This window comes from Silurus meridionalis, chromosome 14 (assembly GCF_014805685.1).
Source record: "Silurus meridionalis isolate SWU-2019-XX chromosome 14, ASM1480568v1, whole genome shotgun sequence".
NCBI lineage: Eukaryota > Metazoa > Chordata > Actinopteri > Siluriformes > Siluridae > Silurus > Silurus meridionalis.
Window position 1 is genome coordinate 10,868,460 of NC_060897.1, and position 22,720 is coordinate 10,891,179.

At 36.8% G+C, this 22,720-nt stretch overlaps 1 protein-coding gene across 1 annotated transcript in view; it reads left to right on the forward strand.

Annotated features, from left to right (window-relative positions):
- Window positions 1-11,555: 11,555 nt before the first annotated feature.
- aatka (apoptosis-associated tyrosine kinase a) overlaps window positions 11,556-22,720 on the forward strand; it is a 31,908-nt gene continuing 20,743 nt past the window's right edge. The window contains exon 1 of the mRNA XM_046866541.1: window positions 11,556-12,209. Within this exon, the coding sequence (XP_046722497.1) occupies window positions 12,128-12,209 (82 nt within the window). The 5' untranslated portion in view covers window positions 11,556-12,127. The remainder of the gene's footprint in view (window positions 12,210-22,720) is intronic.

Sequence of the window (22,720 nt, forward strand, 5' to 3'; positions counted from 1 at the left end):
TGAGACTTGTTCATTGTCACTGATGCTGTTTTTCCTCCAGAAGACAATTTGCTTTTATGCTCTTTACATTTTTTCCCACTGGTGGCTGTCTACACTCAAATAGCTGCTAAGACAGAATTTCTTATTTGTTTGCTTTTTTTTGCGATCCAGTGATGGCTCCACTGGTGACAAAGCTTCCATTTATGAAGCCAGTGTACTTCAGCAATACCACTGGACATGTCACTGGCTACACACACCAGAGTGGTTTTGTTAGACTCAGCTCATTACTGGATGGAGCAAAGAGTGTGCATACAGGAGCTGGGAGAGCATGCTCTAACCAGAGATGAGATGAAATAATTCAAACAACTAAATTAAGTGTGTACAAAAATCTATTTTTTTTTTCATTAAATAAGCATAAACACACACACTGTACACAAAACCATAACATATAGTATAATGTATAAATATAATTTGTTCTTTTTTCCTTGATGCAAAACCTGGGGATCGGATCAGTGACATTTGTGATGATCAGAATGATCAGTGGGTGTCAGTAAGTTGTAACTGTGTAGAAACAGACACGACTGCAAATTAAACACCTATCAATGGAAGGACAAGCCATACACAACAAATTGCATATGCTTTAGTATGAAAGGGCAAATTATGCATATATCTTAATCCCAAATAAAGTCTGACAGTTTTAACAACTGTCTTTTCTAATAAAACCAAAAATAAAATCACATGAAAATATTAATTAAATACAAGTACACATACTTAAAGTTTTTTAATGAATACTTCAAATATTAGTATGCATATTTGAAAACTAAGTATGCATACTTAAAATATTAGTATGCATACTTAAGGTTTAGTATGCTTTCTTAGAATAGTAGTATGCATACTTAAAAAACAAGTATACATACTTAAAAAAATAGTATGCTTAATTAAAATATAAGATTTAGTTTTGGGGACAAAGTAAGAGGCCTGATTGAGATGGTTTGGACATGTGCAGAGGAGAGTCATTGGGTATATCGGTAGAAGAATGCTGAGGAGCAAGGAAAAGAGGAAGGCAAAGAAGGAGGTTTATGGATGTGGTGAGAGAAGACATGGCAGGCAGTTGGTTTGAAAGAGGCAGATGTAGAGGACAGAGTAGTATGGAGACAAATGATCCGCTGTGGCGACCCCTAATGTCGAGAAAAATATCCTAATCTAATTTATTTAGCTTGTATTTTAATCAAACTAATGTAGAGTGTAATTAATCTAATATATTAAGCTGATAAGTAGTATAAACATTACTAAATACCATAAATGTAACAAGTAGATTCAATCAACCTATTTAGCCAATAGCCAATATATTTTAATCAAACTCATTTAACCTATGTACTCCAAAAAGGATCTGGGAAAATAATGAGTAGGAAACAAAATAGGAGAATATGGAGAATAAACTGTAGGAGACCAATAGGAAGGATAGTCGAAGAGATGAAAGTTGATTTAGGGGTGTGAAGGTCATCAGAATCTTCTTTGTCAGTCTGTGTCTCCTGGTGGCAAACAGCATGGAGGTCAGATGAGGTCTGTCTGCCCATATCCGTAAAAGTACGCTGCACAATGTGAGGAGCCAGGAAAGAGTTGGCTGGAACAGTTTGGGTCTGTGAAGAAGGCTCCTAATAGCTATCCCAGAACATCTGCGAGAAGAAGCTGAATAAGAGAAATTCATAAAACGGAAGTTAGTGGAGGTCAACGTTACAAGAGCTGAGAATAATAGATAGTAAAATCAAAGATAATACAAGGTAGCAAATGTACTCTTTATGAGCTCAACACATCCTGCTCTCAAGGCTTATGTAACACAGTCAGCTCTAAAGCATGTATAATCTAAATACTATCATGAATAAGTAGAGCAGTACAGTTGAGAATATATGAATATATAATCTAAGCAAAAAGAATATTAGATTAATTCAATAACCGTAGAATAGGAGTATTAAAAATGAGAATAAAAGCAAATAATAAATAAGAAGAAAAAATCGTTCAAGACATATTAATACAGACTTTTTAACATGTAAAACATGATTGGTGGGTAGTAAAATACAAGGTGTCTTATACATACTTGGCCTTAATTTCAGGGGTGACAGGAAGGGAAAGTTATGAATTAATAGGTATAATTATTGTTGAATGAAAGTTAAGGACACTGTGCAGTTGGGGACTCTGGCAAAACTAGTTATGTCAGCATAACTAAAAGGGAGAACCGGAATGTAAAACAGACATGACGGCCCACCACAACACTGTCAACAAACCTAAGTAAATGCATGAGAGTCAGGGGACAACAGCATACAAATATCCCAGTTCACCAAACACTTTACCTTTATCCAAAATAGAAAATGATCAGTGGCTATTAGCAGAGATGGCAAAAGTTCACACATATCCTTCATGCAAGTAGAAGTACAGATGCTCATGTTTTAAAAGACTCTGGTAAAGTACTGACTAAACTTTTTTTAGTAAAAAGATTTGGGCTCTGACATATACTTAAGTAAAAGTTATTAATTCTACCTGTATTAGTGTCATGCTGGTAACTCGACCTCATATCTTATTAATACTGTATAGAAATACAAAACAAATTAAACATTTTGTTATCCAATATATGTATCCAGGCTGAACATCCACCATAAAGAATAAAAGCAGAGTAAAGATGATGAAGATCAGGTGATCAGGAATGTCTCTGTTCGCAGTCATGTTTACATCAATGACTCCCTCTGTCTCATCCACGTTACCCAAATACTTCTTGTTGCCTCCTGTCTTGCTTATTGTTATCTTCATAAACTAGCCTACGTCTGTGGTGTGTGGAAGCCAGAAAATGATACACCAGTGGTAGATTGAAAAAGATGCACAATGACACAAATTAGGTTGATCAGCTGAAAATGGCTCTTAATCCCAGTAATAAACAAAAGAATTCTCATTGCAGAAATTAACTTGCAAAACAGACAAAACAAATCACACTTTAATATACATGCTAATATGTATGTGTATGAAGGTGCTTATACATATGCGAATACAAGGGCTTTATTCTAATTCTAAAGTATGACAGTCTTTTCTAATAAAACAATAAATAAAATCACGTGGAAAAAATTTATTTCATGCAAGTACACATACGTAAAACATTAGTATGCATACTTAAAACATTAGTATGCATACTTAAAATATTAGTATGCATACTTGAAAAACAAAAAAAAACTAGTATGCATACTTAGAAAATAAGTATGCATTCTTAATTTATTAGTATGTATATTTTAAAAAAAGTTAATGCTTAAAAGTAGGCAAAGTATAAAGACAGGAGGTGGAGCTGAAGATGGAAGAGCTGGAGATGATGAGATTTTCATTGAGAGTGACGAGAATGGACAAAATTAAAAACTCGTTTATTAGAGTGAGCGTGCATGTAGGACCTTTTGGGGACAAAGTAAAAGAGGCCTGAGGGAGAGACATGGGGTATATCGATAGAATAATATTGAGGATGGAGCCGCCAGGAAGGAGGAAATGCCGCAAATGTAAATGTAAATAAGGAAAAGAGGAATGCCAAGGAGGAGGTTTATGATTCTGATGAGGGAAGACAGGTAGTTGGTTTAAAAGAGGCAGGTACATACTATTATTCTATATGTAGTAAGTATGCATTTTTAGTTTTTCAGTATGTATATGTGCAAAATAATTGAAGCCACATGAAACAGTATGAGAGCTTCCCTATGAGTTTGTAACATTTAGAAAGGAGGACAAAGCAAAAGAATGTTGACTGACATCAAATATGTTTTGAATGAGTCCTTAGCAAAAAAAAGTCTAACATTTCAGTGTAATGTAAACTGTATGAAAATGTGAATGTTGACTCTATGAAGACCAACATTTGTTATATATATATAAAAAACACTAACAAACATAAACAAATACAGGTTTCTTTTGCATGCTTACGTTAATAAATTTTAAACATACTGTTGTTTTAACTATGCATAGTAATATCTAAAGTATGGATGTTAATCTTTCTAGCATGCATACAAATATTTAAATAATATTTGACGAGAAATTCTATAATAATCATTCAGAAATTCTATAATAAGCTAATTGGAACAATTGCAGAGCTGCCCTCTGCTTCTGCAAGAAATTCAAGAAAATCTTAAGCAGTTGGAGTTGTGAATAATGACAACATTTGAAGAAGTGAGGACGTGCAAAAGTGCGTGTTTTAGTCTGTTAGTTGTCGCTGGCTTGAGCTCGAAGGCTGGTTAGAGCGGCGCCGCCCTTGTTCCGAATCGATCGGTGCCACGACCGATCGAGGGTAGTTGAGACCCCGGCCTGCCTGTACAGGTGGGTGCCCTGGAACCTCTGTACTGTGGGAGCTCTAGCGGGCTGTGTGAGGGGGTACGAGCCGGCGTTGTCGACGCCTTAAATGCCACCGCTTTTTCCTACAAGGAAAAATAGTGATAAACCTTAAATTAGTTCGAAACCAGACATTCTACAACCCGCTGTCATACGTGGCTTCTATTATACAGTTTACGCGACTCAGGGAGGGTGAAGAGTTGCCGCGCTCTTCATTCGGCTCCAGCTGTGCCACGTTGGCACGCTCACGCCTCCCTGCCATGTGTGCTTCGGCTTTCCACAACACGGTTGCTGAAGTGGCGCTGTCCGTTCAGCACCCGTCTGGCAGTTCATTTGGTGCCGTTCATTTGGTACCTGGGCCTTCAGTGGGGACTTACCCGACTTAATCCGCCTCTTAATACCACCAATATCACGTCGCAATTATAGAAACCATCACACGACCACCGCAACTGTGCCACCTAGCTAAGCCCTACAGACGTGTTTTATCAGTCGAACTTGGCTGTGAAAGTTTCCCTCTGACCAACTAATCAGAGGACGGAAAAATGCTGACGCTATTCTGGGCCAGCTAGCTGACCCTGTAAGACGAATATAAAATCTGATTAGTTAAAGAAACAGACCTATTAATCAAGGAGACTATGGTATAAAAAAAAAGGCCCAGCAGTACAGACTTTGAAGGCCCTGGGCAGATTAGATTTACTTGGCCAAATTTTTTTTTACATCCACATCCACATACTGGAAGCAGTGCAGCCAAGAGAAACGCTACGACATGAAAAGAATAAACTGTTTGGAATAAATTAATGATTGGTGGAATTGGTACAATTTAATGGAACAAATATTAGAATTTATGTTGTAAATGTAGGTCAGTGCTTCTGATAGCAGGGGCGCCTGTAAGGGGGGGTGCAGAGTATGCCAGGCATATGGGCCCAAGAGAACGCTAGGGGGCCCCACAATCATCAATTAAAATTTTTCCAATTAGTTTTTTTTTTATCGTACATACACACACATATTTTAAATAATAACACTGTAGTGAAATAAAATAAATTCCCTGTAAATAAAATTAAACTATATTAACTTTATTATTAATAATATAACATTGTGTATGTATATATATATATATATATATATATATATATATATATATATATATATATATATATATATATATATATATATATATATGGGGCCCAAAATTCTCTCCAAAAAACTGTTAATTGCACCCCTGTCTGATAGTGTTTAGGCCAGCAAAGAAGGCTTTGCTGGCCCTGACCGCCCACCACTAATCAGAAATGCTTTGTTTATATTTCTTAATATAATATAATATAATATAATATAATATAATTTAATATAATATAATATAATATAATATAATATAATATAATATAATAATAATATCGTTCAAATATGCACAAGTATGCATACTAGTATTTTGAGTATTCATACTTATTTTTTACTTGTGAAAAAAAGTTAGCTAAACTTACTTAAAAACTAAGTATGCATACTTAATACACTAGTATGTATATTTAAACCATTAGTATGCTTAAAATTAGCCAAAGTGAGTATGCAAAAGAAACCTGTATGTATCTCTCTTCATTAGAGTTTGATGCATGACAATGAATGTATCTTTTCTTTCTTTTTAAAGCAGTTCAGTAAAGCCACATTTATAAAGGCTTTCAATAAATGTTCATATTCTTGGTCATCATTCAAATTCATATTCAAATTTTATTTGTCACATACACATACATAAAGAGTACGACATGCAGTGAAATGCTTTTTACAACTGTTCAACATTTAATTGTGAAAAAACAAATAGAATATATGGATAGAAAATGAAGTAAATAAATTTAAAAAGTATAAAATATAGAAAAATATATGTATGTACAAGAATTCTAGAAGGGGATGAATGTTTATGGCAGATATTGACAGAGTACAAATTCAAGTAAATTAGTGTGATTGTCCTTAAAGTGTCCATGTGCAGTATAGTGTGGTATAAAGTGACATTGTGCTGTGCAAGTTTAGAGTTGAAGTGACAGTCCAGAGTTAAGGTGTCATATAGTAGGGCAAAAAAGTTTTGCAGAAACAATTGTGCAGTGAAGGAATAAAGTGAAGACGGAGAGATAGGTCCAGTACTAGATCCTGGGTGTGTCCTGGTTTAAACTCTGAATGGCATGTGGGAAGAAGTGCCTCCTCATTCTCAAAGCTCGTGTGTTACTGTTTAATTTCATTGATTCCCAGGCCGTATATGTAAAAACATCGCCAGGTGCACAGAGTGGTCTCAAGTCAAAGAGAACACCATCCAGACGTAGCCCGGGACGAAGCAGACAGATCCGAGAAGAGGAGAGGGGCAGAACCTCAGGAGCATGTTTAACTGAGCATGATTAACGACTGAGAGAGAGAGAGAGAGAGAGAGAGAGAGAGAGAGAGAAAGGGGTGACAGGGAGAGAAAGTTATGGATTATTAGGTATCATTATTGTTGAATAAAAGTTAAGGACACTGTGCATTTGGGGACTCTTGCAAAACTTGCTATGGCAGCATAACTAAAAGGGAGAACCAGAATGTAACACAGACATGACGGCCCACCAAAACACTGTCAACAAACCTAAGTGAATGCATGAGAGTCAGGGGACAACAGCATACAAATATCCCAGTTCACTGAACATTCTTTATTCATGATCCCTCCACATCTGCTCCTTTACCTTTATCCAAAACAGGAAATGTGCAGAGATGGCAAAAGTACACACATCAACCACTCAAGTAGAAGTACTGATGCTTATGTTTTAAAAGACTCTGGTAAAAGTTGAAGTACTGACTACACTTTTTTACTAAAGTTAAAGTACTAACATGTACTTAAGTAAAAAGTAGCCATTACCACTACCTGTATTAGTGTCATGCTGGTAACTGGACCTCACATCATATTAATACTGTATAGAAATACAAAACAAATGTAAAATTTTGTTATGTAATGAATGTATCCAGTCTGAACATCCACCATAAAGAACACAAGCAGAGAAAAGATGATTATGATGATCAGGTGATCAGGAATGTCTCTGTTCTCATTCATGTTTATATCAGTGACTCCCTCTGTCTAATCTACGTTACCCCCATACTTCTTGTTGCCTCCTGCATTGCTCATTATTAGCTTTGTAAACTACCCTAGATCTGTGGTGTGTGGAAGCCAGGAAATGATACACCAGTGGTAGTTGAAAAAGCTGCAAATAACAGAAAATAGGTTGATGGGCTGAAAATGCACAATGAGAAGAATAAATATTGACATTTAAGCAAGTGGATTGAATCTAATGTAACAAACCTGTTTTAAAAAAGTAAGAAGTAGAAAGTACAGATATTTGAGTAAAAATTTAAAAATTAAATTAATGAAAGCAAAAAGTTGTCCAAAAAATAAATAGTAAGGTAAAGTACTCATACTGGAAAAATCTACTTATGTACAGTAACAAAGTATTTGTACTTCATTACTTCCCACCACTGCAAATCAGTATTTTGTAAGTGTGTAGAAACAGACATGTCTGCAAATAAAAACCTATCAGTGGATGGACAAACCATACACAAAAAAACTTTAGTATGAAAAGGGCAAATTATGCATATATCTTAATCCCAGTAACAAAGAAAAGAATTCTCATCTCAGAAATGAACTTGCAAAACAGACGAAACAAATCACAATTTAATATACATGCTTATATGTACGTACAGTATATGTAGGTGCTAATACACATGCAAATACAAACCCAATTCCAAAAAAGTTGGGACAGTGTACAAATTGTGAAAAAAAGGAATGCAATAATTTACAAATCTCATAAACTTATATTTTATTCACAGTAGAATATAGAAAACATAAAATGTTGAAAGTGAGACATTTTGAAATGTCATGCCAAATATTTACTCATTTTGGATTTCATGAGAGCTACACTAAAAGTTGGGACAGGTAGCAATAAGAGGAAGGAAAAGTTAAATGTACATATAAGGAACAGCTGGAGGATCAATTTGCAACTAATTAGGTCAATTGGCAACATGATTGGGTATAAAAAGAGACCTCAGTGTCGTAGTGTCTCTCAGAAGTCAAGATGGGCAGAGGATCACCAATTCCCCCAATGCTGCAGCAAAAAAGAGTGAAGCAATATCAGAAAGGAGTTTCAGAGAAAATTGCAAAGAGTTTGAAGTTATTATCATCTACAGTGCATAATATCATCCAAAGATTCAGAGAATCTGGAACAATCTCTGTGTGTAAGAGTCAAAGCCGGAAAACCACTGGTGCCGTGATCTTTGGGCCCTTAAACGGCACTGCATCACATACAGGAATGCTACTGTAATGGAAATCACAACATAGGCTCAGGAATACTATCAGAAAACATTGTCGGTAAACACAATCCACCGTGCCATTAGCCGTTGCCAGCTTAAACTCTATAGGCCAAAAAAAGAAGCCATATCTAAACATGATCCAGAAACGCAGGCATTTTCTCTGAGCCAAGGCTCATTTAAAATGCACTGTGGCAAAGTGGAAAACTGTTCTGTGGTGAGACGAATCAAAATTTGGAGTTCTTTTTGGAAAACTGGAACGCCATGTCATCCGGACTAAAGGGAACAAGGACAACCAAAGTTGTTATCAGCACTCAGTTCAGAAGCCTGCATCTCTGATGGTACGTGGTTGCATGAGTGCGTGGGGCATGAGCTTACACATTTGGAAAGGCACCATCAATGCTGAAAGGTATATCCAAGTTCTAGAACAACATATGCTTCCATTCAGACGTCGTCTTTTCAGGGAAGACCTTGCCGGACCACATTCTGCATTAATTACAACATCATGGCTTCATAGAAGAAGGATCCGGGTACCAACTAGAAGCCTGTATTAGACAAGAATGGGACAACATTCCTATTCCTAAACTTGAGCAACTTGTCTCCTCAGTCCCCAGACGTTTGCAGACTGTTATAAAATGAAGAGGGGCTGCCACTTATTATCTTATTCTTATTCTTCCCTTAAAATGATACATTTTCTCAGTTTAAACATTTGATATGTCATCTATGTTGTATTCTGAATAAAATATTGAAATTTGAAACTTCCACATCATTGCATTCTGTTTTTATTCACAATTTGTACAGTGTCCCAACTTTTTTGGAATCGGGTTTGTACAATACCTACTTCTAATAAGAAACAGGTAAAGTATGACAGCTTTAAAAATTGTCTTTTATAATAAAACAAAAATAAAATCACATGAAAAAATGTATTTTGTATAAATGTCCTGTGCAAGTACACATACTTAAAATATTAGTATGCATATTTAAAATATTAGTATGGATACTTGGGGTGGGGGGGAGACCAGGTATGCATACTTAAAAAAAAGTATGCATTCTTAAAATATTAGTATGTATATTTAAAAAAATGTAATGCTTATTGTTAGGCAAAGCTGATATTGGTGGCAGAGCTGAAGATGAGATTTTCATTGAGAGTGACGAGAATGGACAGGATTAATAAACAAGTTTATTAGGACGTTTTGAGGACAAAGTGAGGGAGGCCCAAATGAGGTGGTTTGGACATGTGCAGAGAAGGGACATGGGGAATATCGGTTGGAGAATGCTGAGAATGGAGCCACCAGGAAGGAGGAAAAGAGGAAGGCCAAGGAGGAGGTTTATGGATGTGATGAGGAAAGACATGCAGGTATTTGGTTTGAAAGAGGCAGATGTAGAGGACAGAGTAGTATGGAGATGGACGACCCCTAATGGGAGAAGCCGAAAGAAGAAGAAGATGCTAAAGAAAACCTGTATGCATCTACAGTATATTAGTGTTCATTGCACTACTGGGTATTCCACCCATATTTTTTATGTATATACTGTATCATACATACATTCATACTTGTACATAAGTATATCATGTCATTTGAATATATTATCTTCTGAAATGTCTGTCTATGCATAATCTTTACAGTATATTGTATATTACTATATATACACACCATATATTATTACCTACTGCCCCTTCTGTACATTATTCACCCTCATCCCTGTACAGATAGACCTCATACCCTGTTTATTATATTGCTATTTATTGTAAATAGGCCACTTATGCACTACTGTTTAGATGCTAACTGCATTTTATTGGCTCTGTACATGTACCTTGCACAATGGCCATAAAGTTTAATCTTATCTGATCTGATCTAATCTAATCTAATCTAATCTAATCTAATTACTTTTTAAAGATTAACATTAGATGAAAAGCTGATATATATTTGGTGGAAGTCTGCTACCACTAAACTGAAATTATATACAAAGTATTTCAGAGAAGCTCTATTACGTCCATTTTAATTAAAGATTATTATCAGTGCAAAATATGAAAAATGTGGAAAAGGAGAAAGAAAATATATATTCATCACAATAGTACATCCTTAATGACTTGCAGTAACACAACTAAGTGAGAGTTAGAATACAAATACTAATTTCAGGCATACTAATATTCCAATGATACATAGTTATTTTTCAAGTATGCTTAAGTATGCATTCTAATAACTTATGTATACTTATTTTTCAAGTTTGTATAATAATGTTTCAAGTATGTATAAGCATGCATACTAATATTTTAAGTATGCAAACTTATTTTACAAGTATGCATACTAATATTTCTTAAATGAATTTCTTTTATATTGTTTTATACATAAATAAATCAATTTTATTTTCATTTTTACTAATTCCTTACCTAAATAATTCCTTATTTTGTGTTTTGCCCTGCACTGTCCTGTGTTGTCTTACACTGTCTTGTGTTGTCTTTGCAATGTTTGCACCAGGTTGCACACATGCACTTTATGTGACGAGGACACTTAATCCTTAGCCCTGTGTTTTCTGTTTCTGTGATTGTTGTTGTACGTAGCATCAGGGTTCTGGAGGAACGTTGTTTCATTTCACTGTGCACTGCGTCAGCTATATATGGTTGAAATCACAATAAAAGCTTCTTGACTTGACTTGACTTAATTATTTTAAAGTTCAAACTCTGGTGTAAAATGTATAACCAAACATGCTACATGTCTTATTATTATTATTATTATTATTATTATTATTATTATTATTATTATTATTGTTGTTGTTGTTGTTATTATTATTGTTATTGTAGTTGTCTATATAAGTCGCACAACGGTTCCAAAAATCACATTTCATTGACCTCCGTGCTGTTCCGCGTTCCGCCAGAAGATGTCGCGCTTGTCACCTAGAGCACATTTCGCTCCGCATCCAGTCTATTAAGAGCCGCGTCATAAAGCGGAATTATTAATTGACTGATACGAGCAGCAGATTAGAGTCTGTTAACAGCTCCGATGCTGCATTCCGGCGCTGGCTACAAATGACCGTGTCGTACAGGAAACTCTGATGTTAGCAGCACCGGGACTGGACGACGGCCAACAGCATTGGTGCAGGGACGAAGAAGGGACGCAGAGAAACAGTGTGTCGCGGAAGAGACATCCGTCCAGACTACGACATCAACTAACGCGAAAGACCAGCGTCATAATAATAATAATATAAAAGCGCGTGGAAATGTGCGGGGAAATGCGCGGGGACAGCGGCCTGTCAATCAAACCTGTGACTGCGCTTATAGAGGTAGATATCAGGGAGGACGGAGAGAAGACGTTTAGTGCTCAAGGCTGATGTTTGACACCGTGACGAGTAAAATGCTGCATTTGACTTCACCTTCACTGTCGGCTCTGATTTCTGTCAGTACGACCGTGTATAATAGTTAATATTTGTACAAAATAAATAAATAAATAATAGGGGGGGGGGGAATACCGCAGTCGAGCTCCGTCAAGCTTTCCGAAGGACGAGGATGCCACCGTCGCTCTTTATCGTGGTCATGTCCTCGGTTTTCCTGAACCCCAGCTTTGCCTTCAGCTCACATTACGACACAGGTGAGTGTCAAGCGTAAATTAAATCAAAAACATAATCTATTTTATTATCACATTTTATTCATGACGGTTTTGATGTAATGCGGTTCTTTCTTTCTTTCCTTTTTTTTAATTTTTTTTTTTTTTTTGAGTGTGTGTTGGTCTTTCTAAACATTCCAAGTAAAAGATATTATTAACACTGAGACATTTCCAAACCTCCACTAGACAACCTTTGCATTCCTGTCTGTGGTTATGGTTGTGTGTGTGTGTGTGTGTGTGTGTGTGTGTGTGTGTGTGTTCCCACAGTGGCCCTGTTACATAACATGGCTGCATGCTTACCCCATAACATTGTTGTTTACTCCATGGAGAGGTTGTTGGCCTGCAAAAGGTCTTTAGGACACACTGAACAGCAGGCAGAGCTGTAGGAGACGATGAGAACAACCTTGACACAAAGGCCACCCCATTGATTTCATTTCATGGATGGGCTTTATTTCGGGTCACACTGCATTGAAGCTGTAGTCCAGGGTGAACTTCCTATCTAGAGTCAGTAGGCTGTGTGTATAAATGTGTGCTTAAGGTTGCAATGGGCCCTCAAGGGTCCAGAAGGACCTGCACGAGGGATCAGTGTTGGTCTGAGTGCCCTAGATGTGTGAGAGTACGTCTCGGGCAGGCTGTGTGCTGAGCATACAAATACCGGTTAAAAAACGACTTCTTCAGCTCAGGCGTGTCATGCCAACATGCAGCATCCAGGTCCAAATTGAGCTTGCCTTTTTAGATACAATGCGGGTTTTACCACATGTTAGCAAGCTAGGGATGTATCATCATGCCCCGCATGCCTATACTGGTGATCTAAGATTAATTCTTCATCAATTTGAATTCTCTTCGATCTGATTTTTCCTTCTGCTCTTCTTTTTTTGTGCCTGAGAGAGCTTGTGGTTCATCCTGCATATACTCTGAGCTGGACGACCGCTTCATTAGTAGTGAATCTGGCTTTTCTGTAATGCTCTATTATGTAAATGCTTCCTCAGTACTGCAGACAGAATGGTTCTGCAGTCCACCTGGTAAAACTGCATTGCCCCTTTCTTGCCCACCAAAGGGAGTTGTAAAGCCTGCTGGCTTCCCTTATTCTCATGAAAGCTGATAGTGAGACATGGTGCAGCTCAGGAGTCAGGCATATATATATTGTGTGTGTGTGTGTGTGTTGTGTGCCTTGCTACAGCAGCCTGAGAGTTCATTCTAGTGGGAAGGATTGGCTTGATTAAATTGATGAAAATGGTCTAAAGCTTCTCTCTCTCTCTCTCTCTCTCTCTCTCTCTCTCTCTCTCTCTCTCTCTCTCTCTTTCTTTCTCTCTTTCTTTCTTTCTTTCTTTCTTTCTTTATTTCAACCCTCCCTGTCTGTGCCCCCCCTGCCTTTCTGCTGAATTGCTGTAGGCTGCCTCCTCAGCTGATGTGATATATGTTTCATAACAGGCCTGAGTCAGTGGCAATCTGTTACAATGACTGGCCCAGTAATGGATTTTGAGAATTTATGTTACCATGGCAATATATAGTATGTTGTTTATATGGGTGTGAATCAAGAGACCAGTGATTTTCTTTTTTTGTGCAAATCACAAACATTTTTAACACTTTGCAAAAGGATAAAGACATGCAAGTGTGTTGTGTGTTAGTACCCTAAAGTTAATATCTTGCTCACAGGGATTGGGATTTTCTTGAGCTGTGTGTATGTCAGGCAATGATATTGTGGCATATGCTATTAATTATTTCTCCTTTAGTTGTTACCTTTGTTTGCTTGCGATTATGTCCAAGATTTCTTCACAAAATATGTAAGAAACAGGAATGGCAATTCTACCTGTGGAATCACATCCGAGGGACAATTATTTTACCCCCTGCTGAAAAAAATACATAGACAATAAGAAAGAATAATGACATTTTATAATACTTTTTCCTAAACATTCATCATTTTGCTAACACCAGAAATAATATATCGTATTCTGTGGGCAAAATATTTAAATGGCGGTTAAGCAAAAGCATTTTCCAGCAAATTCACACAGAATCCTACTGGATACTATCACAGCACAGTTGATAAAAAAAAAAAACATTAAGTAATTCAGGCTGGAATTTCCCTTGTAAAATAAAAAAGTCAACAACAGAAAACCCTGCCAACATTGCAGATCTGGATGGAAATTAAACCACAGAGTGGTGCCTGTAAAAGATACTAAAATTATCCCAGTTATGTTGCACAAATGAGATTTAACATCAGATTCAGCCTATAAAGTGACTGGCTGCTGATTTAAATAGTAAGTTAAATAAAATTCATAAACTGTACTGACTGAAAATATAATTTAGTTTGTGTAACCTGCTATTAGGTCTGTGTTCATCTTGAACTGTATCTTCTCAAGGTCGAGCACACAGAATCTCGAAACGCATCCTCATTTACTTTAGAAACAAGGTCATTAAAGAAACCTGCCTGTTTATTGCAGTTATTTTCTGAACTCATGCTGACTTGATAGGACTCTATTTTTTTGCTTTTATTGATGGATTAAAACCTAGTGATGAATCACTTGATATTTAGTACAGAGCTTTAAACATTTATTGGTGGACATTAAATAACCCTGTGCAACTATAGTCTTAAGTCTTTAATGCACAATACTGAAACATTTATCTGGAATAGGTTAAATGCTGAGAAGGCAATTGCATGTCCTATTTTTTAATGTCAGCTTTCAAAGTCAAAATATTCAAACTGCCTCTCTTTGTCATGCTGTGGATTTTTAAGTGGTCAGAGAGACCTTCAATTATATCTGTTTTCACACATATTATAAGATCCCACTCACATAATACTGACTTGATTCAAATCAGGAAAGGACAAGCACTGTTTTTCTCCCATGTCAATCAATAAAATGTGTTTTTTTTTGTTTGTAAAGCAGAATGGATCAATACTAATTGTGGTACTGACGGCCTGCGTAGCTGATTGACCTCTTAATTGTGGTCACATGTTACCTTTAAAAGGTTTTAATAGTCGATGCCACTGAGCGATTGTCTGCTCCCACACTGAGTTCTTGCGTACATTTTAAATTATCATATGTTAAAATGGTTTCGCGCAAGACACCGAGCCAGCATGCATTTGTAAATGCATTCTTTAGTTACAATGAAGACTGACAACCTGTTTTCTCTTTCATGGAACAGTGCAACACTGCCATTATACTGGCGACCAAACAAATGCTGGCAACAAAATGCACCAGATTTTTGGAGCATGTAATTACTGCCCATGAATTCTACCTCAGCAGCTGACTTCTAAATGAACTGCAGTAGTGATTGTGATTGTGTCCACTGTTACAATATAGTCGTGACTCATAATATATGTATTGCATTACAGAATATTGGTCAATGCCAGTCTCAAGCGTCAGAATACCTGTGCAGAGTTTCAGCACCATGGAGAGTGGATTTGTTCACTCTGCACCTGTCCTGGCAGACATAATAGGCATAAAACAGATTTTCACCAACAATTATTTTTTGAATGAAAAGCACTCTCTGATTTACAGATGATCAAGTTTCAAAGAATATTTAAATAAGAAAAAACAATTATGCCCTAACTCTTTCTATGATGCCCTAAAACATAGTGGCCCAAGACATAATAGCAACACAACAAAGCACATCATCCAGGGGAAAGATAAAAATTATTGGACTGACTTTTACCAAACCCAACTGAGCATGCATTCACCTTCCGAAGAGGAGACTGAAGAGAATAACCCCAAGAATAAATATCAAGTGGTGTTTTATTTTAATAATATATATTTATTTTAAATTATACATTTCTTTACCTTTGTGCACCCAAAAATGTCTGAGCTTAAATTAACACATTTAGACCCAACTATCAGGAAATTACAATTGTAAATCTGTAAAACCCAAGTGCTTTTATATTTTAGCTAATTCAAAATGAATTTGCCTTGCCAATCCAATACTCTTGTAGGGGTTGATTTTTAGCCACAAAAAATCATTTTAGAATTTGCTCTATGGCTTAGACTTAAAACCTTAAGTTTCTGAGGTATTGAAATATCTAGCTATTAATAACTTTTTAGAAATTTAAAGAGATAATAAATTTGCTGTGGATTTAAGATGTTCAGCCTTTTTATTCAGGTTCTCTATTGTGAAAGAGCACTGGTAGTAGAGCATTTGCCTTATTAATTTCTGTGACACTGCCTGCTGCCAGCTCTTAACATCTGGCTTTCTGCCTGAATTTAAGCCAACAACAGTCAAAAGCATAAATCAGTCTCTGACTGCTATTTTTTTAAAGTCATAATCTCATTTAAAAATCCTTTTATACTCTTATTAATTGACCAAGTCTTGTATTCTCAATATTTTTCCCCAAGGTAATAAAGAGTAATGCAGAGTGGTTTCTGCTTGGACCTGAAAGACAGGCCCATGCCAATACTATAACTTATCATTGCTAATGTAGTCTGGCTAAGACAGCAAGGCTTTTAAATAAACATCTTATGTGGGCAATAACTTTACATTCACTTTTAGTCAAGGGTCTTTTTAGGAAATAAGAAACATCATAAAGACACACATTCTCTCGACATTTGTATTCAAAGTATATTTACAGGCAAAATGAATTTGATAATGGACAAAAAAGTATATGGGGTGTTGGTCGATTTAAAGCTGATCACCTGCTCAAACTGCAGTTTCTGCAGTAATTTTTGTATCAGACTTGGTTTATTTACAAAAATCTAATAATTTTAGGAATGTGCTCGGTGCATGCATTGTTCACATTCATGTTAATTGACATAGGCTTTCTTTGTTTGCATAAGCTTTAGGTCCGGTTCACTGGTGGTCAGGCTAGACACAGGATAATCCATATTCAACATATGAACATCAAGGGAGGGTGCAAACCACAAAACACAGAATTTAAGAAGCAGTGTTTAGGTTTAACAAGACAACAATCATCATAGACAGAGAGAAAAAACAGCACATAAATAACCACACTAATCAAGTTAACACTCAACATGCGAGCACAGGAATCATAGCTAAACATAAACATGAACTCGAAATAAAATGCATGCGAGTGCTGAAATTTATGACATCCTGTTTTGAATAGGAGTTTGGTCAGTGAACCCAGTAATTCAAGGTCAGGCCTTCTGTTATTTATAAATGCGGAACATGTTGAATCGTGCTTTTATTAAACAATTCTTAAGAAGCTTGGTTATACATGCAAAACAAAAACCGTACATAGAAGCAAACAGGCATTTTGTAACTCTGATGTGTATGTATGTCTATGCCATTGCTGGTTATCTGTGACACACATGTTGTTCCTGGGGAAGGAACAGTTGTGTAAACACTTCAGGCTTCCTCCTTCCTGAGTGTGACTTTTACACAACCACAAACAGGGTGGAAAAACTCATATTTCCTTTAGTCATAAAAAAGCTGCACTGTGACCACGAACACACTGAGGAAAATACTTCCTCAACTAAGTGAGCACAAGCTGTGAACAGTTTGCCCGCATCAGCTCCAAAACTGCTGAGCCATCTGTAGCCACACAAGCCATGACATAAAAAGGTGCACATTTTAAAAATGTTGTTAGTTTCAGTTCTATGGTATTGGAGACAGCTTTATTTTAACACCGTCGGGGAGCGGTGGCTCTGTAGAAATCATGCTCCGGAGTCAGAGAGTGACTGTGGTCTTCACAGTAAAACAGACAACCTGTTGAGTTGCCATCTGTGCTAAATGAGCAGGATAGAAGAAAGTGCCACATTACTGTTATCACTATTATTTCTACGTCATCCAAAAGGTATTTTGGCAATAATTCATCCAAATTTTTTATCCCCATTTTCTGGGACTAAGAACTTAGTCCTCATGTCAGCCTTGGCTTTTCTATCAGTGCTTCTCATATTTCCTTTTTTTTGCAGGATGTGGTGCCTTTCCTCCATTAACCTTTCCTTTTTCCTTTAAATATCCCTTGATGACATAAAAATGATAATGCTTTCCTTCTGAAGAAGTGTTTTTCTCGCTTTCTTGCTGGCTGTTTGGTGTCTTTCGTGCATCCTTAATATCCTGGTCTCTAAAAACAACATATGTAGGTCTTGTTTTTTATGCATTATTATAATACTTATTAATCCCGCTTCCTATATCTGGAATTAATCATTCAGAAGCCTTACGATTCACAAATGTTCGAGCATTGTTTTTTGTGCATCTCTTTAAATGCTATATCCAAGGCCACTGCCAAAGCAGAGACCAATACATTCTGCCCTACATAAGTCCAGAAAGGTCAGCTTTGCCATGGCACTGAATGAGGTTTGCCATCAAAGCCGTGCTGCATTGAGATGCACTCCAGTGTTCACGAATACACGCCTATCCAAAGAGAGAATGGAGCAAGAGGTTGCTAGGCATGTGTAAAAAAGAGAGCGAGAGATGGAGAATTGTGAATGGTACTTCCAAATGTTTAAAATGCTTTGTGCACCAACCTCTTTACTACCATTAGCAACAACCTTGATATCTTTGTCACACTCTGTCTCACTATATTTTTGGTACAACTCCATTTTGTAGCATCAACACTCTTTACCAGGACCGAAGGACAATAATTGTATATTTGTTTATGAGTGCAGACAGAGGAAGCAGTTTCATACTGTATCTGCCTTGTTCTGTGTCATACTAAGACTGCAAATAGAGAGAAAAAGATAGACACACACCGATAGATTGGGGATGGTTAAAAGAAAAGCAGGCAGTCAAATCAGCAGCCTCTTGCTGCTCTCTGTGCAATTGTGTCAAACCCTCCTGCTTCAGTAGTGTTTGGACTGATTCTAGCATGGACTGTGCGCTTACTTACAGCATAGGATGAGGCAATGGTCTGCTGCTCACCGTTGCCACGACAACTCATTTCTTTTCCCTGGGCCCTTGAGAGACCCCATGCTGCCAAACTTCTTGAATAGACTTCTGCTTTGTCAAATACAGCTATAAAAGTATGGCCATCAGGGTTTTTCTAGGCAGAGTTTGTGGCATTAAATTTATTGTTTTAATGCAGACGTCCATGTTGCGAAAGCAAATATGATGGAAATTTCGACATGTTAAGTGTTGAGTCTTTTCAAGATGCTCTTGCTGATGATTGGCACATTGATATAATAACGAAAATTAACTTTCAGTATCCATCTAATGTTAGTATTTTCTTTTCTGTTTGAAATTCAAATGAATTCAATCTGTTCAATTCATTAACAATAACTTCTGTGTCAAAGAAATCCAGATGTAGATTTGTTTTGATAAGCAAAAAAGAAAAATTGTCTGAGATGACATAAGGAGGAAAGCTTGAGAGAAGCCACTCAAAAGGGAACCTGTCCATCCTTATGTTGATTCCTTTAAGAACCTACAGATTTTATTAAGTTTAATTTTGCATGACTGTCACCCTCAGATGAGATATGCAGAATGATTATAGACATTTAATGGGAGTGGAATATGAGTTACTGCTTGAGTTGTGGGAGGCTTTTGGCTTTGCTGTAGACAGCCAGGCTCCTAATGATGAGTCTTGCTTAAGAGGTGATGATTAAGGAGACAGAGAGCCGGGGGGTGTGAATACACTGTCATGAGGATCGGAAGGGAAGAGTTTAAGGTGTGGTCTTTTACACAAACTTCTGTTTTGTTTAGTTTTTTCCTAATTTTTTTTTACTAAGTATTTTTTTTACAATAAGTATTGTCTATGTAAAAATAGCCTATGCTGATCCATCTGGCAGCTATTTTATTACTTGGCTATTTTTTTAGCATTATTGAGCCTATATAAGACCAAATAGGCTGATACTGGCTAATCTTTTACCTGAATTGCAGGAAATGTTTTGTAGCTCTGTTTGCATTTCCTCTGTGACTTGTAGCTATGCAGTTGACATATCTTATACAGCCTATCCAGCTTCTCAAGTACTTTTTGAGGTAATATTTAAAATGAGTGGTGTAAACAGCTGAAGAAAAAAGCATTCACATCCCATATTCTGTTATGTCTCTATCACCCACTGTCTAATGTCATAGCAAGACTCACTGTAATACATTGCAAGGAGCTACAGTACATGGCCATACAGTCTGGGTAGAGGACAGCTTTGTAGATTGTAGTGCAGTGCAAAATGGTTGGTTCTGAGGAATATGGACATATGGAATATGGAATATGGTATTAAATAGTATTTCCTAATTTTCGGAAATGGTGATGCGGTCACTTTTATCAGATACACAAAGGATTTAGGGTGTGGATGTTTCTTTTGCCTATTTTCAAAATCACAATAATTATAAGAGTTAGGAAACTGGCAGGAGAAAGAAGGAAATAAATGTATCTAATGTGACATTATTGTGCTTGTTCCACTGGAGTGGAAATATTTTTCTGTTGTTCCTCGACAGAATAATATAGAGGGAAAAAAAAAGAGAGAAATCTACGCTGAATGTCAATTCAGTTTTTCAACCTGTAACCTTACCTTAGCACTGGCATTGATTAAAATGAAGTATAAATGCAACAGGGCATGCAAGTAAATATAAAATAGGCTTAATCTGCAGTCTGCTGAATAATAGGAGCTACATTGCTAAGATTAGAAGAAATACCAGGCCTCATACATGGCACATTTTGCACATAAGGTCATTTATAATTGTGATGAGCTGTGTGTAGCAGCTGAGGTAATTTATCTCAATGTAAAATATTTCCCTCAGTTCAGAGGTAACGAATACATGATTACTGTGCATGTGGAAATTCACATCTGAATATTTAACAGACTAGCACTTTACATCTTTTGGAAATATTTTGGTCAGGATTTAAAAATGCTGTCTGCTTTCCTAAACATTTGCTGGCTCTGGTCAAAGAACCAGCTCCTTGCCAGTAAAAAACAGATTTGAGTCAGTGCTAGGATGTAGCATAGCATTTCTAGTCTAGTCTCTCAAGAACTCAGTCATACTCTTACTCGCTTACCCTACACGGTTTTCAATCAGAATGTCTTTGGATGGATCTGACTCCTGGCCTGTCATCCACCATAATGTGTCACATCAGTCATCACAGTAATGCTTAGTCTTGGACAGAGCACAGCTACTGTGTGTGTGTATGTTAGAGAAGGCATGCAGCAAAGATGATGAGTGAAAACATAAATAGGATGGAAGAAGCAAGAGACAGTGAGTGAGAAGCCCTTGAAGGCCCAGCTGTTAATGAATCAGCAGAAAATGTGCTGGAATGTGATGAAAATAGGGGTTAGGCAGCAAAAAAGAGATTTAGGATGCTGTGAGAGCCTGTCAGAAATGACAGGGTCAGCTGACCAGGCTGTTACCATGGAGTCATGGGAGTGAGCTGAGGGAACGTGTATTCAGACAGACTGCAGATCACCGGCCATGTTCCTTATTCGCTTATGTTTATAAGCATGTGTCATGTTGTGCTTACGGTTTCTCCCAAAGGCTACGTGATCAGCGGGATGCTTACTAAAGTAAAAACCAAGCAAGAGATTACTTTCCTGACACATAATTACTCTTGGAACGGTGTATATTTGTGTGTATGTGTGTTTTTTTGAGGTTTTTGCACATTTGCCAGTGCAACAGAATCAAACAAGATTGTACGCCATTTGGCTGTATGTGTGTATTCATTTGTCTGCACATGTGAGACTGAGTGTGACTTTACTGTCATATTACCCACTCTCACTTGCCAGTTGAAGGCTTAAATTGAAAATCAGATTAAATCTGAATGCTGCAAACTGGGATATCTGGCCTTGCAGCTTTTATCTCGACCCCCAGACAGCCTGTGAAAAGGCTTGTGTGATTTTTAGCCAAAACTCCTGTCATCATCTATCAGGAAACAGCTGCTCAAGCTCTATTATTAATGCTGTGTTTACATACAAATATCTACTGCTTACTACAATACACCTGACCATGTAATGTATCTTTTATATAATGCATTGTTATAATATGTAGAATATTTGTTTCATATATCTGTATGTCCAAAAAAATAAATAAAATAAGTACATTTTGTATGAGGGGGATTCTTAATAATTTGTCCAGATAAATACAGCTACATGGAATTTTTAAAGGTTTTTCTCGATTTGCTGCTTTCCGGTAAACAATTTACAAAAATGCTGCCATAGTAAATCTGCTACTGTGGTATTTTTTTTTTTTACACATGGTTGGATCACTATATTTTTTTAACTCTTTGTTTAAGCTGCTAAAATAATTCATCTGCTAGTCAATATATCTTTACATTCATTACCAGATTCAGGCTTAAAAAATCTACAGAAACCTGCATTTTAGTATTACCCACACATCCTGCTTTTTTCCTCAAAGTAACTAGCCAGCTAGCTTAAAAAGTAGCTCAAACATGTCACACCGCTAGACACAGCATGGGACTTTCAAATTCAAAATATACAAAACATAATATACCATAAGGCTCAAAGCACAGTCATGTCTAAATCAATCCACTGTGGCAGTCTTTTAAAATAAGCCTTGTCTACAATTCCCATCCTGACCAGCCCAGCCTCATTGTCTAAATTTAATCTGTTGATTTGTGTTCATAGACACGAATTCCCTCTTTTTTCATGTCACTGAGGACGACT